Source organism: Triturus cristatus, chromosome 4_2 (genome assembly GCF_964204655.1).
Source record: "Triturus cristatus chromosome 4_2, aTriCri1.1, whole genome shotgun sequence".
NCBI lineage: Eukaryota > Metazoa > Chordata > Amphibia > Caudata > Salamandridae > Triturus > Triturus cristatus.
Genome location: NC_140586.1, coordinates 40,660,543 through 40,684,897, shown reverse-complemented (window position 1 = coordinate 40,684,897; position 24,355 = coordinate 40,660,543). Strand labels below are relative to the sequence as shown.

Below are 24,355 nucleotides of genomic sequence, written 5' to 3'. Positions count from 1 at the left end.
GCTCTAGAGCCTGAGAACCAGGTCAGCAGAGCCGTTGTAGAGCAAGAGAACCAGGTCAGCAGAGCTGCTCTACAGCCAAAGAACCAGGTCAGCAGAGCCATTGTACAGCCGAAGAACCAGGTCAGCAAAGCTGCTCTTGAGCCAGAGGACCAGGTCAGCAGAGCTGCTTCAAAGCCAGAGAACCCGGTCAGCAGAGCTGCTCTAGAGCCCAAGAACCAGGTCAGGAGAGCTGCTCTAGAGCCAGAGAACCAAGTCAGCAGAGCTGCTGTAGAGCCAGAGATGCAGGTCAGCAGAGCTCCTATAGAGCCAGAGAACCAGGTCAGCAGCGCTGCTGTAGAGCCAGGTCAGCAGAGCCGCTGTAGAGCCAGAGAACAAGGTCAGCAGAGCTGCTCTCGAGCCGGAGAACCAGGTCAGCAGAGCCGTTGTACAGCCTGAGAACCAGGTCAGCAAAGCTACTCTAGAGCTAGAAAACCAGGTCAGCAGAGCTGCTCTAGAGCCAGAGAACCAGGTCAGCAAAGCCGCTCTAGAGCCAGAGAACCAGGTCAGCAGAGCTGCTTTAGAGCCAGAGAACAAGGTCATCAGAGCCGTTGTAGAGCCAGAGAACCAGATCAGCAGAGCTGCTGTAAAGCCGGAGAACCAGGTCAGCAAAGTTGTTGTAGAGCCAAAGAACCAGGTCAGCAGAGCCACTCTAGAGCCAGAGAACCAGGTCAGCAGAGCTGCTTTAGAGCCTGAGAACGAGGTCAGCAGAGCTGCTTTAGAGACAGAGAACCAGGTCAGCAGAGCTGCTTTAGAGACAGAGAACCAGGCCAGCAGAGTCGCTGTAGAGCCAGAGAACCAGGTCAGCAGAGCTGCTTTACAGCCAAAGAACCAGGTCAGCAGAGCTGCTGTGGAGCCAGAGAACTAGGTCAGCAGAGCTGCTTTAGAGCCAGAGAACCAGGTCAGCAGAGCTGCTTTAGAGCCAGAGAACAAGGTCAGCAGAGCTGCTCTCCAGCCGGAGAACCAGGTCAGCAGAGCCGTTGTACAGCCTGAGAACCAGGTCAGCAAAGCTACTCTAGAGCTAGAAAACCAGGTCAGCAAAGCTACTCTAGACCTTGAAAATCAGGTCAGCAGAGCTGCTCTAGAGCCGGAGAACCCGGTCAGCAGAGCTGCTTTAGAGCCAGAGAACAAGGTCAGCAGAGCCGTGGTAGAGCCAGAGAACCAGGTCAGCAGAGCTGCTCTAGAGCCAGAGAACTAGGTCAGCAGAGCCGTGGTAGAGCCAGAGAACCAGGTCAGCAGAGCTGCTCTAGAGCCAGAGAACCAGGTCATAATAGCTGCTGTAGAGTCAAAGAACCAGGTCAGCAGAGCTGCTTTAGAGCCAGAGAACCAGGTCAGCAGAGTTGCTGTGGAGCCAGAGAACCAGGTCAGCAGAGCTGCTGTAGAGCAAGAGAACCAGGTCAGCAGAGCTGCTCTAAAGCCTGAGAACCAGGTCAGCAGAGCTGCTGTACAGCCAGAGAACCAGGTCAGCAGAGCTGCTTTAGAGACAGAGAACCAAGTCAGCAGAGCTGCTGTAGAGCCAGAGAACCAGGTCAGCAGAGCTGCTGTAGAGCCAGAGAACCAGGTCATCTGAGCTGCAGTAGAGCCAGAGAACCAGGTCATCTGAGCTGCAGTAGAGCCAGAGAACCAGGTCAGCAGAGCTGCTGTAGAGCCAGAGAACCAGGGCAGCAGAGCTGCTATAGAGCCAGAGAACCCTGGTTGTAATTAAGTACTAGATTCCGTATATACATTCACACTAGGATGTTTTTCTTTTCTTTACTTCTCTTTCTTTTTTTTCCTTTTTTCTCAACCTTTCATAAACTTAGATGCCTTATCACTGGCAGTTAGCATGCATTTAGTTGAATTTATGCGGCATTGTGGTGTGGTCTGGATGTTTAAGATCACTTTTTCCAACTGTGTATATGTCTTGATTTTGCTACTTCTCGGTTACATTCTGATGAGGCTCTGAGGTTTTTTTATACACCTTGCATTTAAACTGTTTGCCAACAACGTATGTGCCCTGACTGAGGGATTTCCACTGCCACAGGACAATAAGGCCCTGGGGGATTTTTATTATGTATGAAATTCCTTGCCAATACCAGATGTTTCTGGCTGTAGGTCCAGGTGTCTCGCGGATTCAGCAACTCCTGGTTTCACAACCGTTTTTCAGTTGAAAGTATTCAAGATTCACTGGACACCAAAAGGTGGCAACACTGCTTAAGAGCAGGATTTTCTCTGGGATATATGTGTGTGTGCATAGAGTGAGCGGCAATCGACTGGCATCTTTAAAGCATTCTGCCAATGACATTGGGGCTTATTTACAAGTCCCTTGTGCCGCCGCTGTGTCACTTTTCCCCCACACAAAAAGTGAAGCACCGGCGGTGCAAGGGACTTATAAATAAGCCCCATTGTGCCCATTCAAACGCAATAAAACAGTTACGTAACCTTCACACCATGGAAAAGGTGAAATAAAGCACCAGTTTCTAAAGTTATTGCTCTTTCCACAGTTACTGGTAACTCAAGTCTCCTGCCTGAGGTTGACTACATTTATTGTAATTTAAAACTTCAGGTATCAAAATGCAAAGTTGTGTGAACTATTAGCTTTACACTGGCTGAACAACTGCCTCCTACCATAGGATTGTTACGAGTGTCTACAAATCTAAGATTGTATTTTGGAAAGTAGATGATGCGCCTCATGCCTGCAACATAAAACAAGCATTTGCAATGGAATAGGGCTGGCATTACTAAAAGTTTGAGCTATTGGCGTTGCAAATGATTATGTTTGTTAGTTTTTGTTAAAAAATATTCCAGCAGTAGCATAAGTAATTAAATAAAATCCAAGTAGACCACCAGTAACACCACTACTAACATCACCAGTACCACCACCACCAGTACCAATACAACCACCAATACCACCACCGCTACAACCACCACAAGTACCATAACCACCACTACAATTATTACTAATACTACTCTGTGGTGATCGTAATAATAATAGTGGTAGTTATTGTACTGGTGGAAAATTACTATTATAAATTACAATACCTGTTAATTTTTCAAAAGGCATTGCCATTTACAATACCAATAGCTCTAAAACTCGCAGTTGCGAGACCTATTGCATTGTAAATGCTTGTTTGCATGTGTTTCCGGTCCAGTGAGAACCTGGCTTGGCAGTTCAGGCTGGACTGTTCCCATGAGGAGCAGGGTCAAAACTGATTTGCATATGGCTGGGTCCAAACTGGGGTGGCGTGGTGGGCAAAAAAACAATGGATTAAACCCAGATCTGTTGACTGGGGGTGAATGTTTGAATTGTTCAACAGTCCGTCCATCAACTGTTCTTTTTACTAAAAGTAAACATTGCAGCAGCTGAGGTTTTTTCCAATAATTATGGCTAGATAGGAGATATGTAAAAAATTGATCTCAATAACTCCTCTCAAATATAAAGACTGGAAGACCACACTAAAGTATTGATGAGAAATGCTCACCTAGTCAAAAAAATATACCCTAGGCATATCTAGATTCCTGGTTAGATCAGAGAACGGTCCAATGATTCCACCACATAGAAACTCTGGGATAGCAATGATGGTTCAAATGAGACTGACTGGTGGCAGTTACATTTGGAAGGTACAGATGAGGCACAGTTTTAGCAGCAACAAATCATCTGGGAAAACTTAATATATGAACACAGTGGTGGTGATATTAGGGCTTAAACAAGGGGTTTGCAACGGTAAAGGGGCTTTCTCTATATACAAAAGCCCTTTCATGAGTCGGAGAGGTCTCTTTCAATCCTTTTTGAGTCACAAATAGGAGGGGTCTTCAAACCGAATCTCCCTGATTCAGAAAATAATATATCAATGGTTTATGACTGCAATTGTGGTCACAAAGCATTGATGAGTTACCGACCCCTGAGTTGGGGTGGTAACTGATTTGGAAAGGGGAAGGGATCCACTGTGCGACTCACTTCCATTTCGTGAGTGTAGAAAAAAGTTTCAGGTAGAGGAGGCAGTGGTCCTAGGGACCACTGTCAATTTTCAATGAAACTTTACAAAAAAAGGGAACTTTTTATGCAGTCCAGTTTCCTTAAAGGAAAACTGGTTGCATTTAAAACAAAACCGGTCTCTTTATTAAAACACAATCACAGAAATGGTGACCTGCTGACCCTTGAGGTCACCATCTCTGCAATAGAGCCCAAAAGCAAGGGGTCACAAGTTGAGACCTGTCTAATGAATATTAATTAGGCAGCTCATTCTCTGATCCCTTGCAATTCATTATTTTGTGAACTGAGCTAAATGTACATAGGTCGGAGCGCAAAACCCTACTCCATTCGCAAAAGGTGGGTGTGCAACCTGCAACTACTTTTTTGCAAATAGAATACTAGTGCATCAGGTCCGAGTTTCTCTAATGATCAAAGAGATGCATGTAATTTACAACAGTGGAAGGTGGCACTGGGCTTGCTCATGTGTGTTGTGCATGTGTGCCTGAGTGCCTGTGCACATGTCTCCAGGAAGGGGTAGGCACGATAAAGCATTCTTTGGCATTTTTACTGAGTGCAGACAAAACTCTAAGGATCGCCTTGTCAGTTACAAATATGTAACTTGTGGTGCTAATAAGTAGACTGGATTTTGCCATGCAACTTAATGTTACTCTTTCTGTGACTGATAGGGAGCGCCTTCTACACTTGGACTCCATAATGTTGACTGAGATCTCAAGACGCAACTGCAACCATTATCCCCTTGACCGTTATCCATTCGTTCTTAGCAGCTTTTGTTACAGATCCACCATTTCCACAGAAAACTGATTACAAAATCAAATGTTTTCACAAGAATTAAAACTGCTGTTCATATGAGAACGATGCGTCACTTCGAAATGGCTTTAAAAAAAAAATAGCACCAACTGAATTATATTTGCAGACCTAATCTACCCTCGTGCTTAGCCTGTACTTCGGGGAATTTCTTTTTCTGAAAGATTGTAGAAAACTCTTGAGTTCAGCCTTGCAGTGCACATGACCTTTTTTAGGTCTCACCTGGCGTTGCAGCACGCATGCGCTGCTCGCTCTGCGAGGGCTTCTTGGAATCGATACAGTTTCAGAAGGGGACTTTAAGCCACGCCCTTGTTTTCAATTGGCTTGCATCATCGTTTATGTTAAACACTGGTGCGTGATTGGAAATCGGGCTTTTTTGTTACCGCCCTGTCTGATTTTAGGAAGGCCCATTTGGACAGGCTGACGCCATCTTTGTTTCTGTGATGTAGGAGGGTGTGCTCCAGCTGTTTCCCCGTCAAACGACTGCGTTAACCGCGCATGCATAGAAAAATTATTGGCAGACTAATGGCGCACTTTCCGTCAAAGGCTCTGACTACGGCGCATGCGCACGCCTTTGTTACATGCACCTCGGTTCCCGGGATCAATAATAGTAAGTCATGCCGCTTGGCTCTCGGTACTCGCGGCCAATCTCCCTGTTTGGCTCGCTCATCTTCAACTCGCGATCACTGCTGCCACGATCGGGGCACGCTACCCTAGATAAGGTCACCACCGCTGCCTGCTTCGCTGTCAAAACTCCCGTGAAGAACCAACTACTCCATCCCGCTCGCCGTTTGTATACAACCCGCCCACACTGCACATTCATTGGTAGGATAAAAACCAGTGGATGCATTTTTGGGTGTTCTATTGGACATGGCCTTGGACAAGAAAATATTTATTGCCAATCAAAGCAATACCCTCATTGCACACGAAAAACAAGCAAACTACATCCTTATTTGTAGGGCAGCAAAGAAGATCGCATGCACATTCTCCAAATAGTGTCCTTTTGGCTCACTACCGCAGTAATTGGTCGCAAGCAGCCACTAGCTGTGAAATGTTGTTAGTGAGGGCTGTTTTGCCGCTCAATAACGGACACGGAAACGGAAGCAGATGGATCCTCTCCTAGCAGCAGTCGCGTTAGGAATAGAAGGCACACCGGCTAGGAAAGGTGAAATTCCAAGCGGAAATTGGAAAATATTATCAGAACACCAGGGTGCCACTTTGAGGGCTTCTCAATCTGTTCCTTTCAAACGTTTGGGGAAAACATTCCATCTAACCGATATGGTTTTACCTTTAGACTCCTCACAGTTGCTCCCATTTTCTTGTATTCTAGTTCCATTTATGTAGTGCTTACTACCCTTTATGCGACGTTAAAGCATTTGCTTTTCTTCATTTCCCTATTTTTCCTGCTATCGTTACTATCTTGTTGGTTACCCTCTCTTCATCCGTCCACTGGTTGGGGCTGATTTTTACCCTGCTGTCACCCACCAATGTATTCTCACCAACCCCTATACAGTGCACCTGTCACTCAAAATTCTCTTCCGAGGAAAGGTGAGAGAACAGTAGACTCTTGAGGTATATCGTTAATGCTTATCCAAACGTTTTATCCCAGATAAACAGTCTTTGCACTCGCCTGTAGGCCGGCACAGATAATGTTCAGTGCAAATCTGCAAGAGAATGCAAAGACAGCATCTGGAATAAAACTGTTAGATCAACATTTTCATAGTGTATTGTACTGTGTCGTGAATTGAGCAATCTGGTCGTTGCACTGAGAATGTTAATATGTATTCAAGAAGTGTTTCTTCTAGTTATTCTTAGTTGGAACTCATCCGACGCCAGTTAATGATTGTACACATACGACATAACCACGTAGCATTTCTTTCATCCAGTTCTTTACCCAATTGTTTTGTTAGGCTCAAGCTTGAGACAATTGCCGCTTTGTAGCACTGGTGATGTAGTGAAAGATTGCAGGTTGGGTTAAAGCCAAGTTCATGATAACTGGGCTGTGGGGCTATGAATTATTCACTCAACTCTAGCGACTGGCAGGATTAAAACTCCATGTTTTTTTTTTAATTATTAGAAGAGGACATGAGAGAGGAGTTTGGGCAGACTATTCCCCACTTTGAACGTGTGCATTTTCAGATCTTCTTGAAGTCAGTCATGTTTGGCTGGGACCTAAGGTCCTCCATTCTAACCCCCATCACTTGGATTCGCCTGCCTTTGTACTACCTTAGACAGAACGTGACGTACATGATCGGATTTGCATTGCTAGACCTCAGGATATGCTTGGGTGCATGGTTTGGAAAAAAACATCTATTTAAGCATTTTGGGTGAATAGGCTTCCCATACTTTAAAATGGTTTAGAGAAGTTTGGACTATATTCTGTGGGCCTGGGTGAGACAGTGAATGCCCACGAGAGCTGGGTGATGTAAGTTAACACCTTTGGGTTGAGGCAAAGCTTGGCTGCCTGGTTTGTAATTTCATAATCTCTTTCTTTTGATCTCCTGCATAGACAATGTTGCAGTAATACATTCTCAACACCACCAAGGCCTTGGTCTACTTGAGACAATGTGATAATAGCAACAACAAAGGAGTGTTTTCACCAACATAATGTAATTGATTTTTAGAACTAGAGTAGTGATTTGATGGCCCAACAAGAGATAAATCCCCCACACTCTAAAATTCTTAACTAATTCAGCTGGGTTCGCTGGTTAGTTTTTTCCAGCCAGTTGAACAGTGCACTGTCATCTAATGATTCTTAGTTTTACAATTTACGTCTCTAAAACATTCAGGCAAATGTAACTCCCCTTCATCTAGATGTGTGCATTGTTCAGACATGTCAGTAGGACTCCCCACAAATGAGCTTTCAATTTTTGAATATGCACAATCCATTCTAATTTTCTGGCTAAGGGTATATACAAAAGACTGGCTCGAGTGAACACATCCAATTTTCTGAGCATTCTATTAACATTTTATGATTTACAATATCATGCCGCCAACAATTCAAGAACGATTAGAATTTCAGTTGGTACATTGTAAAGTCAAGAAATCCAGAGGTTTTTTCTTTCGAATATTGATTATTCGTTTCTGTGCCTCTCCTAGTCTGAAACATGATTATCTGTTGTTTGAGTTTACCTATGCAAACAAAAGTGAGAGAGAGAAAAGCATGAGCATAGAGCTGTTCGCCTTCTCAACCAATCAATACTATCACCACAGAAAAACTAGTTTGCTATCAATTTTACAAACGTTCCAAAGACCAGTTTCTCATAATCTTCAATGCTGAGGTACCTTGGAACCCACAGGGTGTTTTAAAAGAACCCTCACTCACCTGCCTAGTTGGTGACATACTTCATCATTGGGTTCCCACCCTGGTCGCCGAATGCTTCCAGGGTGTGCTATGATGTCCGATTACAGCAGAGCAGGTTTTTTTGGTGATCTTTGACTGTGTGTTAGGAAATTTTGAGCCAATTTGAACATCACCTTTTCACTATAACAATTCGTCAGTTTTTAATAGTGGAAGTCTCGGTCAGTGTTAAAAACAATGGTGGCTAGATGGCAACTAACAACCGTTGGCAAAGCCAATAGTCCTTGCTTGTTGTAGGTGTAAAGTTACTTTTGGCCGCTCGTGTAGGGGGCGGCGGACGACGCCTTGGGCACCTCCCGGGTCCTTGACTCCACAGAGAAACTTTGCGGGGGTCCCACAAGAAGATTAATGAGTGAGTGCACAGGTAAACCGGAGGCGCCCGCCTGATCTGAAAATAGCGGCCACCTTTCCCCTTTGCAGCTACTACACGGTGGGCTTCCCATGAGTCCCTTGGAAAAGGTGTGGTGGTTCCGGAGGGGTCCCAAAGTCCATGTCTACCACAAAGGGTTTACACCACTGCAGTTGGAAGACGAACAGAATTACTCTCATATTCATGAGAGTTTAGGTTATTGGCATTATGAATGACAATGCCATTTATTATGTTTCGAAAAATAAAAACAAAAATAAAAGACTGTCATTTACAATGTCAATAGCTCAAATTAGTGTCAATGTGAGACTTATTGCATTGCAAATGCTTGTTCTTCAAAGTGAGCTTATGCTTTCGTGCACCAGTTTGTGGGATTGGCCGTTGTAGGTGAACGTCTGCCTTGCAAAAGCAGAGCAGTTATGAAAATGCTGCGAGAGGGCACTTTGGGTTCGTGATCGATCATCTTTCTGAGATTCTGGAAGCACGGTACCTCTCCATTGGCATCACCCATCCCCATGGCAAAATCCAGGCTACTTTTCACTTTAAATTACCATGAAACAACTGGGCCCCCTTAAATTTGCCTTACGCCTGCTCAAACTAGCGTGGTTTCAGTCATTTCAAGTTACTCTTGTTGTCCTGCAAAATTCCTGAAATTACGCTATTACGCCATGTCGCTTAGTTACACACTGTTCGTGGTAAACAACAGAACATGAGAAGCTGTTGTATGTGGTGGTTGTGTATTTTTGCGCTTTTTTGTCACACAGTGTCTTCACATTCTAAATGGACGTGAGGACACATATCATGCTAGAGTATAGTGCCAAATTGCTGTTTTTGTGTGTTGCATAATTTTGTGTAAATATTCCAAAATTTTGTCTAATTACGCAGATTTCGTACATCCCTAGAAACAACCATATGGCACAAGACCACATACCATTAAAAGGCTAATTTCCATTGAAACCATTTGTACCAAGTAAGAAACATTCTAGATGAATAGAGTGTTAGAGAATGACCATGTTTCACGGAAAGAACAAAAGAACCAAGTGTTATAGAAGAGGTTAGTGCCACAGAAATCAGCATTTTAATGCAAACCCTAATCTCATTTCTACACCATCTGACACCTTACCTACCCAACAACTTCTCTAAAACCTCCAATTCAACTTTCATCTTCCTCATCATCCTCTGCTGTATCCTCCAACACAATCTCAATTCCTCCCCAATCCTCACTTCCCTACCCATACATTTCCTCAGTACTACTTCCCCACGCTCACCTCCTCTGCCCCTCTGCAACCCCACTCTCATCATTCCGGACTCTCATTCCTATATTCCCCACTCTTGCCTCCTCCACCACTGTCTGCTGTCCCTCCCTCATCACCATCACCACAAACTCACTATCAACCATGCTGGGATCCCCTTCCCTATATCATTCTCTCCAGCTCTACCCATCTCCTTCACTCTCTACTGGAAGTAGCAACACTTACTCTCATGGCATCCAGGGCCAGCTTCAGATTTTCCTTCTCGCAGGCCTCTGTGGTGAATTTCACCAGCTCCTAGCAACAGAGGGGGCAAGATGTCAGTAAAAACACATTTGAGAGGATGCTAGTAAGAGAACAAGGGACCATGTGTGCAAAGCATTTTTACGACTGTAAATGGTATGATTTGGAGTTTGTGACAGCAAACATTATTTTTCTAATTTACAAATCCAATTTTAGGGGCCAGTAAACATTTACCAACTGCTAAAATAGGATTCTGACCTGATGACAAATTGATATTTTGAAGAGGCATGTTGTAGACACCTCTTCCAAATAGCGATTCGGTAGGCAGTGTATCAAGGTTTTGCAACCATAATCGGGGCACAGAACACGAAAAGTTAGTGACTGCTGAGTTGAAAAATCAAACCCATTTGGCAAAGTCCCCATGGGAACCCCTTCCTCTTTGTGAATCTTTAGAAAACGCTTTTGCCAGTAGTCTAGGATACCCATTCCGACTCACACAAATGTTTAATAATAAGTATCGGAGGTTGTAAGTGACAGTACAGAGAGATAGTAACTGTAGACAGAAGGGAGAGTGTCAATAACTGCCCAAGAAAGGTGTCAGTGACAGCACAAGACGTGTCATGATAGCAGATAGATAGGAGAGTGTTAGTGACAGAACAGGAAGTGTCAGTAGCCGACGAGAGGGAAAGAAGGGGGTCAGTGACCGTGTGCAGACTGCAGACAAGTGATAGGTCCCTGACAGACCAAAGGGTGTGCAAAGTGTTAATGCAGCAAAGGCAAGTCAGTGATAAGGCATCAAGATGAAAGTATGACAGTGATGGCACAGAAATGTGAGAGAGTCAATGACTATAGGACTGGGAGGGTAGCAGTGGTGGCAGAAGGACGGGGGAGTGTCAATGATGGCACAAGATTGGGAGGCTCCAGTGACATCGTAGGGGCGGTAGGCCCCAAGGGACATATCCGGGAGGGGCTCAGTGAGGGCACAGAAAAGGTAGCGTGTCAGTGACATCTGATGATACGGTCTTAGCAAGTGCACGGAGATGGGAGTGTGCCAGTGGCAGCAGGTGGATGGAAGGATGTCAGTGAAGACACATGGAAAATGTGAGTACAGCATAGGAGTGGGAGGGAATCAGTGATGCACACAGAGCGTCGGTGTGTGCAAACAAAAGGGAGGGTGTCAGTTACAACCCAGGAAAAGTGTCATTGGCAACTCAGTAATGGTGTCAGTGGCAGACAACAGAGATGTGAGAGCGTCAGTGATTGAGTACAGGGTGAAGCACTTGAAAAAACCTAGAGATGTGAGGGTATCAGTTACAGACCACAGGGGGTCAGTGACTGACTGTAAAGATGTAGGGAGTCACTGAAAGAGAACATATAGACGAGGGTGATGGGGCAGCACAGGCAAGGGGTCAGAGTTAGGGCATCGCGTTGTCAGGGCGTCAGAGTATGGGGATGGGAGCATGTGTCAGTGACAGCAGAGAAGCGTTAGCGACAATACAGGGATGAGACGGCGTAGGTGCGATGGCACAGAACGTGTCACTGACTACATGGATGAGAGGATGTCAGTAGTGGTACTGCAATGGAGGAGTGAATTATGACACAAAGATAGGAGGCTTTCAGTGACATCATAGGGATCAGAGGGTATCTGTGACATCAGCGGGTGGGAGTTTATTAGGGAAGGCACATGGACAGGGACATTTGAGTAACACAGGAATGGGAGTGTGTCAGTGATGGCACAGCCACGAGAAGAAAGTCAATGACAACACAGAGACAGAAGAATGTCGTAGATAGCTTTAAGTGCACAAAAGTGGCAAGAAGTCAGTGACAGAGTGCAGGGATGGGAGCATGTCAGTGAAAGAACATGGATGGGAGAGAGCGAGTGATGGCAGAGGGGTAGAAAGATACCTGCGCTCCCGCAAGGAATCATCGGTGAGCAGAGACAGAAGGGACCAGAGAGTGTAGAGAGTCAGTGACAGAGCATGGGGAGCGGGTGTCAGTGATAGACACATGGACTGGAGGGCATCAGTGGCAGCAGAGGGATGGCAGGGCAAGACCAGTCAGGGCCTGCTTGCCTTCCTTATGGAGGAGAGATGGCCTGTCTATTCAGGCTGGACTGTTCTGACTGGTCCGGGTTAGGTCTGATTTGAATATGGCTGGTCTCTGGAGTGACACAGAGGGCAACACGTGATCAAATGTGGCCCTGAACAATTGCCAGTAGCTGAGACTTCTACACTCTTGTGTTTGAGAAAGTGTGTGAGAGCACAAGGGTGATAAGGGGCAGAGCATCCATCCACAACAATGGGTGGGTACCAGTGATGAGACTTCAACACCGTCTGCCACCACATCCTACGCACATGCCTACATGACGCAGGAATATGCGACAAGTCCCTGGACTGGACCACCTCCTTCCTCACAGACAGAACCCAGAGCGTCCACCTCCCCCATTCCGTTCTGAAGCCACCAAGATCATCAGCGCCAACATCGTCCGCTCGCACAACCTCAACATCGTCTCCTACACCGACGACACTCAACTGATCCTCTCACTCACCAAAAACCCCGCCACAGCCAAAACCAACCTCCATGAAGGAATGAAGACCGTCGCCAGCTGGATGCAGACCAGCCGCCTGAAACTTAACTTGGTATTGACAGAGGTCCTCATCCTCGGATCCACCTCCTCCGCCTGGGACAACTCTTGGTTGCCAGCCGCCCTGGGAGCTGCACCCACAGCCACCGATCATGCACACAACCTGGGGTTCATCCTGGACTCATCGCTCTCAATGACCTAGCAAGTCAACGCTGTCTCCTCCTCCTGCTTCAACACCCTTCGCATGCTCCGCAAGCTCTACAGATGGATCCCCACAGATGGATCCCCACCGGAACCAGAAGGACGGTCACCCAGGTCCTCGTCAGCAGCAGACTGGACTACGGCAACGCCCTCTATGCAGGAACCATGGCCAAACTCCAGAAAAGACTCCAACGCATACAGAACGCCTCCGCACGCCTCATCCTCAACATACCCCGCCCACAGCCACATCACTGCCCACCTGAAAGACCTGCACTGGCTCCCAGTCAACAAGAGGATCACCTTCAAGCTCCTCACCCACGCCCACAAAGCAGCACTCCACAACGCCGGACCAGCATACCTCAACAAGCGTCTCAACTTCCACACCCCGAACCGCCAGCTCCGCTCCGTCGACCTCGCCCTCGCCACCATCCCACACATCCACAGGACCTCCACTGGCAGCAGATCCTTCTCCTACATCGCCGCCAAAACATGGAACACCCTCCCCACACAGCTGCGACAGACCCCGGACCTGCTGGCCTTCAGGAGACTTCTCAAGACCTGGCTGTTCGAGCAGTAGCAGCGTAACCCCGCCCACCCCCAGCGCCTTGAGACCCTCACGGGTAATTAGTGCGCTCTACGAATATTTGATTGATTGATTGATGAGATAGTAGTGACAGAGCAGCAGGAGTGACAGTTAATACTATGAGTAGGGGCAGTCCAATACTTACATGTAGTAAAAGGTGGTACTTCAGTACCCGCTGCATTGGCACCATCAGCAGGTCACGCAGGCTGAACCTTCCATTGTTTGCTCTTTTTGAACATTCCTGTAGAAGGAGAATGCAGATGAATAGAATGAACAGAGTGAAAGCATCAGCGACGTGTTTGTAGCATGGTCACAGACACACTCTTCAGTCGTGTCCCTTCCAGCTGTAAAATTAAATGAATTATTCTATGTGACTGCTTAGCTGCTGTAAACTGTAACTCCCGTGTCTTCTAGCTCATTCTAATGCTGTTAAATGATTAAAAAAAAAAAAACATTCTCTGAGTCAGAATGTGAGGCAACCCTGTAAAGCGATTTTAGGTTCTCTCTTGTTCGGCTTAAGTTGTGTATTAACGATGACACTTTCTGAAGGTTATCTGCATACACTCCCCAGGGCTCACACTTGCACCTGCTTTTTTCTTACTGAAACTTTGTGGGTATTTGACCAGTACTTGAGGACTCTGTACTGGGTATAACTGTGTGCTCATACTACCCTCGTGGAGCTTGCCTTCACCATGGTTGCTGGGGGAATTATTATTCTTTGACTGAGAACTTTTCTTGGACAAATACATTTTCAGGATCAACCAAAGCCTCAACCTGGAGTTTTCTTCCAGACTCTGTAGTCAGTAGGTGTGCTGCGGTTCCTCTTTACCACTTCGCATGTGCCTCCAGGCATTGCTTTAAGTGGGCCGGGTCTCACAGGGTCTGAGCACCTGCAGGTTTTTTAAAGGGGGCCTCGAAATGGGTCTCTATCGGGCTCTGTTTTGTGCCCTGGCACAGGCGGCCCGTTTGTTTCCGGACTGCAGTCAGGCACATCGCTGTGCGCATGCTCACAGTGCTCCCTAGTGGAGAAGTTACGGCATGACGTCATGCCAGGTGAGCATTGTAGGGGAAGGGAAATCCTTTAAAGAGAGTCATTTTCTCTCCGGATTTCCTTTCCCTTTTTGAAACTCAGGAGCAGCAACATCGTCGTGGTGTCACCAGGGCTTTAAGTGGAAACTTTTCAATATTATAGACAAGCCATAGTTGCTGCTTATTTATCTTATGCAACTAACAACCATTGATAAAGCCAATAGCCCTGACTTGTTGTAGCTGTTACTTGTTGTATCATGTATCTGGATGCAATGACAGAAACAGAAAAATACAAGTCGGGCGGCACTCTATGATAAGCACAGATTTTTTGGCTTGCGTATTTTAAGTCACACCCTTAATTACATTGTCCCCTTTGAGAGACCCCTTAGTTTTTTCATCCCACTTAAAGGCCTGCCTGTAGGCCCTAAACTCCTAAAATTCCTTAGGTGGGACAAAGGCACAACTAGGTGAGTTTTAGAGACGTTACCATCATGTTTCTGCTTCACAAGAAAGCTTAGAAGAGAGCTAAATTATTCAAACATAAAGTACACCTCTCGCCATGCACAAACCTTAGCACAAGACCAGAGGTAGGAAAACTCTTTCTTCATACCTTTACTCCTTACTCTCCTCTTCCTTCACAGCAGTTGGGATTTATTTCATCTGTATACAAAGCGGGTAAAAGCTTCTTTAAAGATGCATTCACTTACGGAATTTTGAGTGGACCTAGTCTGCTTCCATAATGGCGAGGGCTTCAGGGATAAAATACAACAAAAACAAAACACTATGTTCTGAGCAGTTGGGGCCTCTCACTCAGCCCCCGAAGAAATCTCATCGTCCCAAATGTGCAAAAGCACACCAAATAACAGGACGCAAACTTTCGATCTAAAGTCTTGCCACGGCTAGTCTAGCCAACCCAACCAGTCAACAGAGCATTCATTTCCCCCTCTGACATTGGTCAATTGTCCTTTTCTGAAAGCTGGATAATTCCAACAGTCTCAGGGTCTAAGTTCATACAGTCACCTGGCAATCTTACTTGAAACTACAGCATGACCTCATGTGCCACTATTGGGGTACAGTAAGGAACTTATCAAGAGGGTCTCTGAGAATTCTATAGGATGGTACAAAATCTGTCATGAGGCAGCTCGAATGGAGGGCTCTAGGATACTAATTTAGTTAGTAGACCTGTGGGTCTTGGGCTAGCAATTTTCTGATTTTTCAAGATTTAAATATGTGGTTCGGAGTCTGAAGTCAACCAATAGAAGTTGACGTGGTACAGTGAGATATTTCTTTTGTAGCAAATGGTGTCTCCAACAGCTAGGCTATATGACCTCTCACCTCTAGCTTCATCTGCACGTCCTCCCGCTCATTCGCCGTCTTATCCAGGTGCTTGGTGGCAAATTCCACCTGACTACAGTATCTGCCGTACATCAGAAACCTAAGACAAGACAGAGAATACAGAATCTGAGACACAGGTGATCTTAAGTGTAGGAGTGGGCAGTGTAGTGGAAAGGAATGAAGGAAGAAGGCTGTTTGGTTGAAATGTAAAGAGAAGAGCTTATAGGGTTGCATTGTGAGTGAAAGAAGAAGACATTTTGTGGGGGCTGAGTGGGAAGGAATGGTTACAAAATGCTCATGTATTGGTTTGCCAGGGAATGGAGAGAAGCTTGGGTGATACCGAGTTAGATAATCAGTTGTTATGTGAAGCTGATTTGAGAGACTTGAAGGCAAGGCACTAACACATGTGAGGGATTAGGGAGAGGGTTGAAAGGTGGAGATTGAGAGAAGGCCGAGCTGTGAGGATTGGAGTGTGTGGCAATAGGAGGGATGGAGTGTTTAGGAATGTGGCCTTGGAGTGTGAATATGTGGGAATGGAGAGGTTTGCATGGGTGAGTGTGAGAATAAGGAAGACTAGGTGGGGCTTGAGTGTGAGGCAATGTAGAGAGATAGACTGTGCGATGTGTGCAATGTTTTCCTTCCGATGCTGTGAAATGACCCCTAAACATGATTATAGCTCTACACTTTTATCTGTGAGCAGTACATGGATCTGCAAAAAAGATACTAGAAGATAGACTAACTGCAATCTGTGATACTCTTTAGCAGTTCAATATTCGGTCCCGGGGGAAAATCAGTGGATGCAAACAAAGAGACTTATTCGCAACTACATTTTGTACTACGTGAAGCAGCACTATTGTAGTACCACTCATGTACTACTAAATGCTATTCACTAACCTACAGAGGGGTACCGTGCCTCTGCCTCGCCTGTCTTTGCTATGAGATCTCCAAAAAACATACATTGGCAATTTAGTAGTAAATGTGGGAGAAGGAAGGTAATCACGTCAGCAATCTTTAATAGCAATAATTAATTTTTAAAAAGTTACCAGCCTTTGGTCAATCATTTTAGGCTTGTGGACCATTTGCTATAAGATTTGAAGATTTTCTTTGTGGAACATTTCTTAAAGGAAGACCTCCTGGACTCCAGACAAAATGTCTGCATGTACCATTTAAAATCATAGCATTCAGATGGACTGAACATCACTGACAATACAACCTGATAAGCTGCATATCTCAAGAGGTCTCAGGACTGCATTGATTCCACATGAAGTACCTGTGAGTGGCCATGTGTGTTGCTTGACATATTTCAAGCCTGAACTGGACTACTACTACTTTGGGACCTTTATGGCTGTAGTTAGAAGCTTAGTGTGTAAATAGCAATGGAATTACTCTTTTATGGATGTGCCAGTCACAGCCGGTATGACTCGCAGGTGGGGGGAGGGGGTGGTGTCACGCAGGCGGGTGGTTGCGTAGGGAGAGGGGGACATTTTAAAAAACCTACCTTTGCCTCCAGTCCCGGAATTCCGCGTCGCGTCTCCTGCTCAGTGCTCACAGGAAGCAGGCAGCCTCCCTCTCCTCCCCTAAGCCAATCACAACGCTGCAATGGCAGCGTTGTGATTGGCTAGGACACCGTCCTTACAGGCGTCTATGGGGAGGCTGCTTTCTTCATGCAGGTTGTGCAGCAGCCTGCATGGAGAAAACGGAGAGCGCTATGACTGGTTTGGTCAGCCCTGGGGCCGACCAAACAGTCAGCGCCCATAACATTGGGCTAGTCACTCCTCTCCGACCCGCCCGCAACCAGGCATACCCTTCTTCTGCTTTCTCGCAGTGCGAGAAGCAGAAACGTAAAATGGTATTTATACCATTCTACATTTCTGCTTCTCGCACAGCGAGAAAGCAGTGGGGCGACGCTCCAATGCCCACATGAAGGAGCCACCCCTGGGATGGGCATTTGTATTTTGATGTTTTTCCCATAACCCCTCCCAGAGGTGGCGGTCTCCACTCGTAGCTGGGTGAATTACATTTTGTAGTATGTGAGTAGCACTTCTGTAGTACTACTAAAGGTATGACAAAATGTAATTTGTATACAGAGCTCATAAGTCTGCACATCCGAGTAACTTCATATAGCCATCATATCCTTGACCTTCTCATGCTGACGATGAAGATCCTTGTTTCATAGGTTTGTTCCAGGTCCGCTTGGCAGCAGTTCATTGAGGCTCTGAGGGAGATTTATTCCTTCACTCAGGTGTCAGTCAATTAGACCTTGGTCGGATGCTTGAGGTAAGGGGATATGTCTTTCCAATCAGGGCAGTAAAGCACCTCTCCTTTCTCTCAACATGCAGCACAAGGAACTTCTACTGATCTAGGCATCTTCCCAGTCTTTTGGGAACAGTATCTCGAAGAACTGGTCTTGGTATGCTATCTTTCTCTCAGCTACGACTTCAGAGCTTGAAGTCGGGGTGGATACAAAGACTGGAATTTAGGGGGGAAGGGGCTAGTACTTATCCAGAAATAGGGTAGTGGAGGGAATGTAGGGCCCAATCAAGATGTGTGACATTTTAAAAGCTCATATCCTTAGCAGAGCAGGATAACTGTGCAGACCTTTTCCTGGGATTCTTATACTAAAGGGAGGGGATAGAAAACAAATGCTTAAAGGGGTGTGGTTTATGAAGTCGCATGCCAGACATACCGATTGTGGTTAATCAGTGGACTGGGTTGCACAGACAGTCATAATGGTTTCAATCAATACATTGGGACATTGTTTTCCTTATTCAGGGTGTACTGTGGATTGCAGCTAGAAAAACAGATGAAAGTGAAACTTACATGGGGCGGGGTTCAAGATGCAGAACCCAGTGGCTGCCACTACGAAAAGGTAACCAGAATAGTTTACCCTGAAGCAGACAGTCACCGATTTGTGTGACATGCTAGGTGTCCTTCCAGAAAACACCACCCCATACATACCACATCTAAGTGCAATTGCAAATAAACTCATTGAGAAGAAAAGGCTCTCTTTTATGTGGGACTAAACTGATTTTACCACAAAGGCAGGTGGACACCTCTCCCAGAGGTACATGTGAAAAGGTCTGTGTCCCGGACAATATGCCAGTTGTTCCTAACTACCTTTGCCCCATACTCTGTAGAGAAGGCAGCAGTGGGTGTTCACTTTGCTTGCACCCCATGTCCAGGGGAGCCTTCCATGTTCCTGAGGAGCAATCACACCTTGTGGTGTACCAGCTTTGGTTTGGAGATGTCAGGTCTAAAGGGGGCAAAAACACAGGGTCATCTAGAGACGTGAAAAACAGACGAAGCATACAGATGCCCACAATATGTGAGAACTTTTATACCTCTAGGATGGAGTGTGAGGCACTGGTAGACTGGGGTGGCTAGAAATGGTAGGAAGTAAGGGTCAGAGTGTCAGATAATATTGCAGACTGAGGGACTATGAGGGTGTTCGAGGGTAATACAGACACAGCATTGACATAGCCTGAGCATGAAAGAATCCCCGCACCAATGAATGAAGCGTGTGCATTTGGATTGGAATAAAAGAGTATACTCTTTCGTAGGAGTCGAAAATGTAAAAAACTGGAATGCTGGATTTGAGCCAGAGAGGGGTATAGAAAGGTACTTTTAAATGGGAAAGAGGGCAGAGTGTAATTCAACAGATGGGTTGTAGCTAGGTGTGAGAAAAGTCAGCAGAATGTGAGGATACAACGTTAAGGGTGGGGAAAATGGAAATGTGTGGTGAGACTCCAATGGTGGAAATTGAGGGACGGCCACTATTACATCTTCTTATTCCCCCAACACCTTATTACTCCTTTGAATCCCATGCTACCTACTTGAACATCCTACCTGCTCCATTTCTATGAAGCTGTCCTCTATGGCCCATAATCTCTGACGTGTAGACTTCAGCACTGTTTTGAATTTCATCTATACAGCTCTCTTTTGATAGGTACATGGTCATGCCACTTTAGTGACTTCATCAGTATTACTGATGATCTCTCTACTCCCGTCTCCTCTTTGTCCCACCCCAGATCTCTACATCTTCCTTCTTGGCATCATCTTCACATCCCTCCAACTTCCATTTCACTTCCTGTATAGATACATTGACATCCAAAATACACACATTAAAGGCACATTTTCTCCAAACAAGCTGTGCAAGGTCTAGAACCTTGCCCTTTGTGTTCCCTTGCCCACAATCAATACAAGCTGCAACCAACAAACTTCCAATCGTAGTCACACCCCATGTCTGTTATCCTGTATACTGGCACACATAAAAATCAAAATGATGAAGGGAAACCACAGGTTTCATTTCTAACTTTATCCTTTACCAATATACTTTCTTCCTTTAATGTAAAACACGGTCACCAAATTCAAACTTCTCGTTCTGACCCCCCTAACCATCTCCCGGCTACACTTGCCACGCTCCCACCCAGCTCTATTTATAATTACAAACTGAAGTCCAGCGAGCCAACATTACAACTATATTCCTAAAACCCTATGCGAAAAGCGGACTTTGATTTATAATGTTGATTGTTCACTCTTCTTTCTTAAGAATAACCATCTCTGTAGAGCTTGTATACACACATGCCTGTCTGCTTGAATCTGTTTTACTGTATTTCTGCAAATTGCCCCCATCTCATTTCATAGATCACAACTGCTCCTTCTTTAAAACAATATTCCTACAACCTAAAAATACCTAATCTCTTTAAATCGGTCTATTCATCCCACCAACCGTTTGCATGGGTTCATATAGTCCCCACTAATTATCACACCTGAGTCCTATTCATTCAATATATCACAAGGGAAACAGAGTAAATGCATGGAATGGTTTCCATAAGAGCACACATTAATCCAAATAACAAACAATAATTAATAACCACTGGATTAACGAATAACCTTGGGTTCTGAAGCATGCTACTTGCCATAAAGCACTTCAATAGCTCATCAGGGGTAGTAAGAAATATATAAATGCATTTACAATACAATGGTGCAGAGAGGGGTACGATTTGGAAGTTTGTTAGTCAACAGGGTAGAGTGTGGCAGGAGGAGCCTAGCGCTTGACCAAGATGGCCGCGTGAGCTTAGAGCTCCCGAGACCCTCGCGCCCTCCGTCGGCTATCCTGACTCTAATCCTGATGGTATGCATGGCACCGTGTTGCTGAGTTGTCAGGGAGGCGATTGATGCTACCCGCGGTCGGATCGCCCATCGGGAACCGGACTTATGACTGGCGAAAGATTGCGGCCTAACTCCCGGAGATGCCAGGGGCTAGAGTTGGCAGGATGCCCGACTCCTAGTTGATCAACAACGGCCTGGTGAGGTGTGAACTACCGGACGGAGGCCCTCGCTCTTTCACTTTCGGTTTCGTTCCCTTTGTCTGCCCGGACACTGTAGTGCTCTGGGTGGCTCTAAAACCCCAGGGACGCTCGGTGGGCTACTTTGGCAGAACAAGGCGGACCTGCTCACTCTTTATACCTCTCTCTGAGAGGGGACGGTCCTCACTGCATTGGACTGCCTGGAGTCCATTATGTCGGGCAAGGCAGAAGGAGATCGGCTGAAGACTAAGTCCACCAGGCGGGGAACGTACTCCCAAGTCAACAGTATGGACCGCTACGCCCTCCTGAAGACATCGCCGAGTGGATCGACACAGGCGCCGGATGCCCAGAAGGAGGACTCGCCTGGGACCCCGGAGCTCTCCCTGCAGGATGTCATGGGCGCGCTTGATGGGATGCAGACTTCGATGGGGAGGCAATTCGAGGCCCTGGCGCATAAGGTGGACGCCATCCTGGTGGATGTCAACTTGATCCGCTCGGACCTGGGCAAGACAAACGAGCGCGTTAAGGACCTGGACCACAAGACCACGGGCCTCACTGATGAGGTTGCGGACCTGCAGAACGAGGTCCGGAAGCTGAGGGCCGAGAGTGACCTCGCCGCCCGCCGGCTGGAGGACTTCGAGAGCCGATCCAGGCGCAACAACGTGCGCGTAATTGGGGTCCCGGAGTCCTCGGATGAGGCTTCGGTGGACCTGCTAGTGGAAGATTTGGTCCTCAATCATCTGAAGCCTAAGGGCCTTGGGAAGTTTTTTGCGGTGGAAAGGGCCCACAGGGTGCCGGGCGGACGGCCCACGGCGGGTGCCCCGCCGCGGCCGATTGTCGCCCGGCTCTTTCATTTTCGAGATCGGGACGCTATCCTGCAAGCTTCGAGGGTGACGGGCCCAGTCCCCTTCCAGAATGCGTCGGTGAATTTTTACCCGGACTTTACCCAGCAGGTGCAGAGACAGCGACAGAGCTTCCTGGGGGTGAAGCGAAGGCTTCGGGAGCGGGACCTAAAGTATGCCATGCTTTTCCCCGCCAGACTACGGGTGGTGCATGAAGATCGGACATTCTTTTTTGACTCTCCAGTTATGGCCGATGAGTGGCTGGACGCTTTGCCCCGGCGCCGGACCGGGGACGACACAGCTGAGCATGGAGACAGTGGCCGGGATGGACAGGGCTGATAACTCAAAGCCGGCCTGACTTGATTTGACCATATTTGAAGATTTTAATAGAGTGCAGTAACTGTGGAGGGTTGCGGGAGGACGAGGGGTGCTGTTTTCCTCCCTTGGGGTACTTTTTGTAGATTTTTTGTTTTGTAGGGCGACAGGCACACTGCAAGTTGGGGGGGCTTTTTAAGCTGCAGCAGGGGTGCAGGGTGGGGGGAGTTACGGGGAGTTTGAGTTTGTTGTTGGGGGGTTTATTTCTGCAAGGCATGATGATTATCCTCAGGGCTATTCCACGGCGGCGCCTCGGGTGTGGGGTGGGCCTCTTTCCGTTTGAGGATGGGGGGTAGAGGCCTAAGTGTTATAAGCTGGAATGTTAATGGTTTGGGGGATCGCATTAAGAGGGGGATTGTTTTGCAATTTCTGAAACGCTCAATGCCAGACGTTGTACTGCTGCAGGAGACGCACCTCATAGGCAATACGTGCTATGCCCTGAATAGGAAGGGGTATAAATTCATTGCACACTCGGGATTCTCTTCTGGGTCCAGGGGGGTGGGCATCCTCGTTAGAGTATCGCTGCCTTTTGAGGTGGACTCCACCATTGTTGACGATAGGGGGAGGTTTGTGGCGGTGGCGGGGCGGTGGGAAGGAAGGACTTTGGTTTTGGTTTCGGTTTATGTCCCGCCGGCCCTGCAGGCCTCCACATTTGCTGAACTGGGCAGGGTTTTGCTGACTCTCCCGGGGGGCATGCTGGTAGTGGGAGGGGATTTCAACGCTGTGGGTTCCGGACTGCTGGATAGATACCCGCCCAGGGACACAGGGGGGGCTCAGAAATGGCTTCCAGACCTCCTAGACACGTTTGGCCTGATAGACTGCTGGAGGCTCCGGCACCCCACACAGAGTCAATACACGTTTCACTCCGGGGCGCATGGTAGCCTCTCCAGGATTGACTACCTGCTCACTCTGGCCGCACATGCCTCTTTGATATCCGAGGCGAGGCACATGGCACGTGGTATCTCTGATCACTCGCCAGTGTGGATCCGGCTGGATCTAGGTCGGGAGGGAGGATGGCCCCCATTAACCCTTGGTATTTCCGAGACCCGAAGATGCGCAGCGCCCTGGTAAAGAAGGTAGATAATTACTTTAAGGACAATCTGGGATCCGTGGACTCGGCGATCTCGCTGTGGGAAGCTTTTAAGACCGTGCTTCGGGGGGAGGCCCTCTCCCTGGTGGTGACCGCCAAGAATCGGAGGGATTGCGAAGTGAGGCAAGTAGAGGAGGAGATAGCAGCCCTTGAAGGGGATATGGAGGAGGAGGTCACAGAGTCCTCATTGCATGAGCTTTGCTTGAAGCAGGCGGAGTATAGGGACCTGGTGACGGACGCCGCTAAGACCCTCAGCAGGGAACAACAGGGCCGTCTGTATGATGTTGGAGATAAGGCAGGGAAACTCCTGGCGTGGCTGGACAGGAAGGAACGGGTCAATAGAGTGGTGCCAGAGTTTATTGGAGAGGGGGGAGAGGCGATTGTGGAACCTGAAGGGATTGTGGAGTGTTTCGCGGAGTATCTTCATAGGGTTTATTCCTCTGTGTCGAACAGGCCGCCCGAAGACTCGTCTGATCTTCTCCGTGATATCGAGTTGCCCTGCCTCTCTGACATAGATAGGGACGATTTGGATGGCGACATCACGGTTGACGAGGTGGCGGGGGCGATTCGCGCGTTGAATTCGGGTAAGGCCTCTGGACCGAACGGACTGCCGATCGATCTGTACAAACTGTTCCCGGATAGGGTCGCCCCTCACCTGCGCGCCATGTTTTTGGAGGCGCGGGGAGATGGGATCCTTCCGTTGGATCAGCGGCTGGCGTCGATCGTGGTCATACACAAAGAGGGTAAACCCCCGAGATAGATGCGCCTCCTATCGGCCCATTTCACTCCTCAACGCTGAGCCGAAAATTCTGGCCAAACTCCTGGCTACCCGTCTGATTAGGGTACTTGGCGATCTGGTCCACCCGGATCAATCTGGCTTTATCCCGCACCGAAACACAGCATTGAACCTTAGGCGTCTTCATGGCGTCATCGCCAGGGCGGGCACGCTGCGTGAACCGGCTGTTGTGGCATC

General features: G+C 47.3%; 1 protein-coding gene across 1 annotated transcript in view; it reads right to left on the bottom strand.

Annotated features, from left to right (window-relative positions):
- VAV1 (vav guanine nucleotide exchange factor 1) overlaps positions 1–24,355 on the bottom strand; it is a 415,631-nt gene that overhangs the window by 161,394 nt on the left and 229,882 nt on the right. The window contains exons 9-11 of the mRNA XM_085600348.1: positions 15,767–15,866; positions 13,548–13,643; positions 10,020–10,088 (exon numbers count right to left, since the gene is read on the bottom strand). Coding sequence (XP_085456474.1) covers positions 10,020–10,088; positions 13,548–13,643; positions 15,767–15,866 — 265 coding nt within the window. The remainder of the gene's footprint in view (positions 1–10,019; positions 10,089–13,547; positions 13,644–15,766; positions 15,867–24,355) is intronic.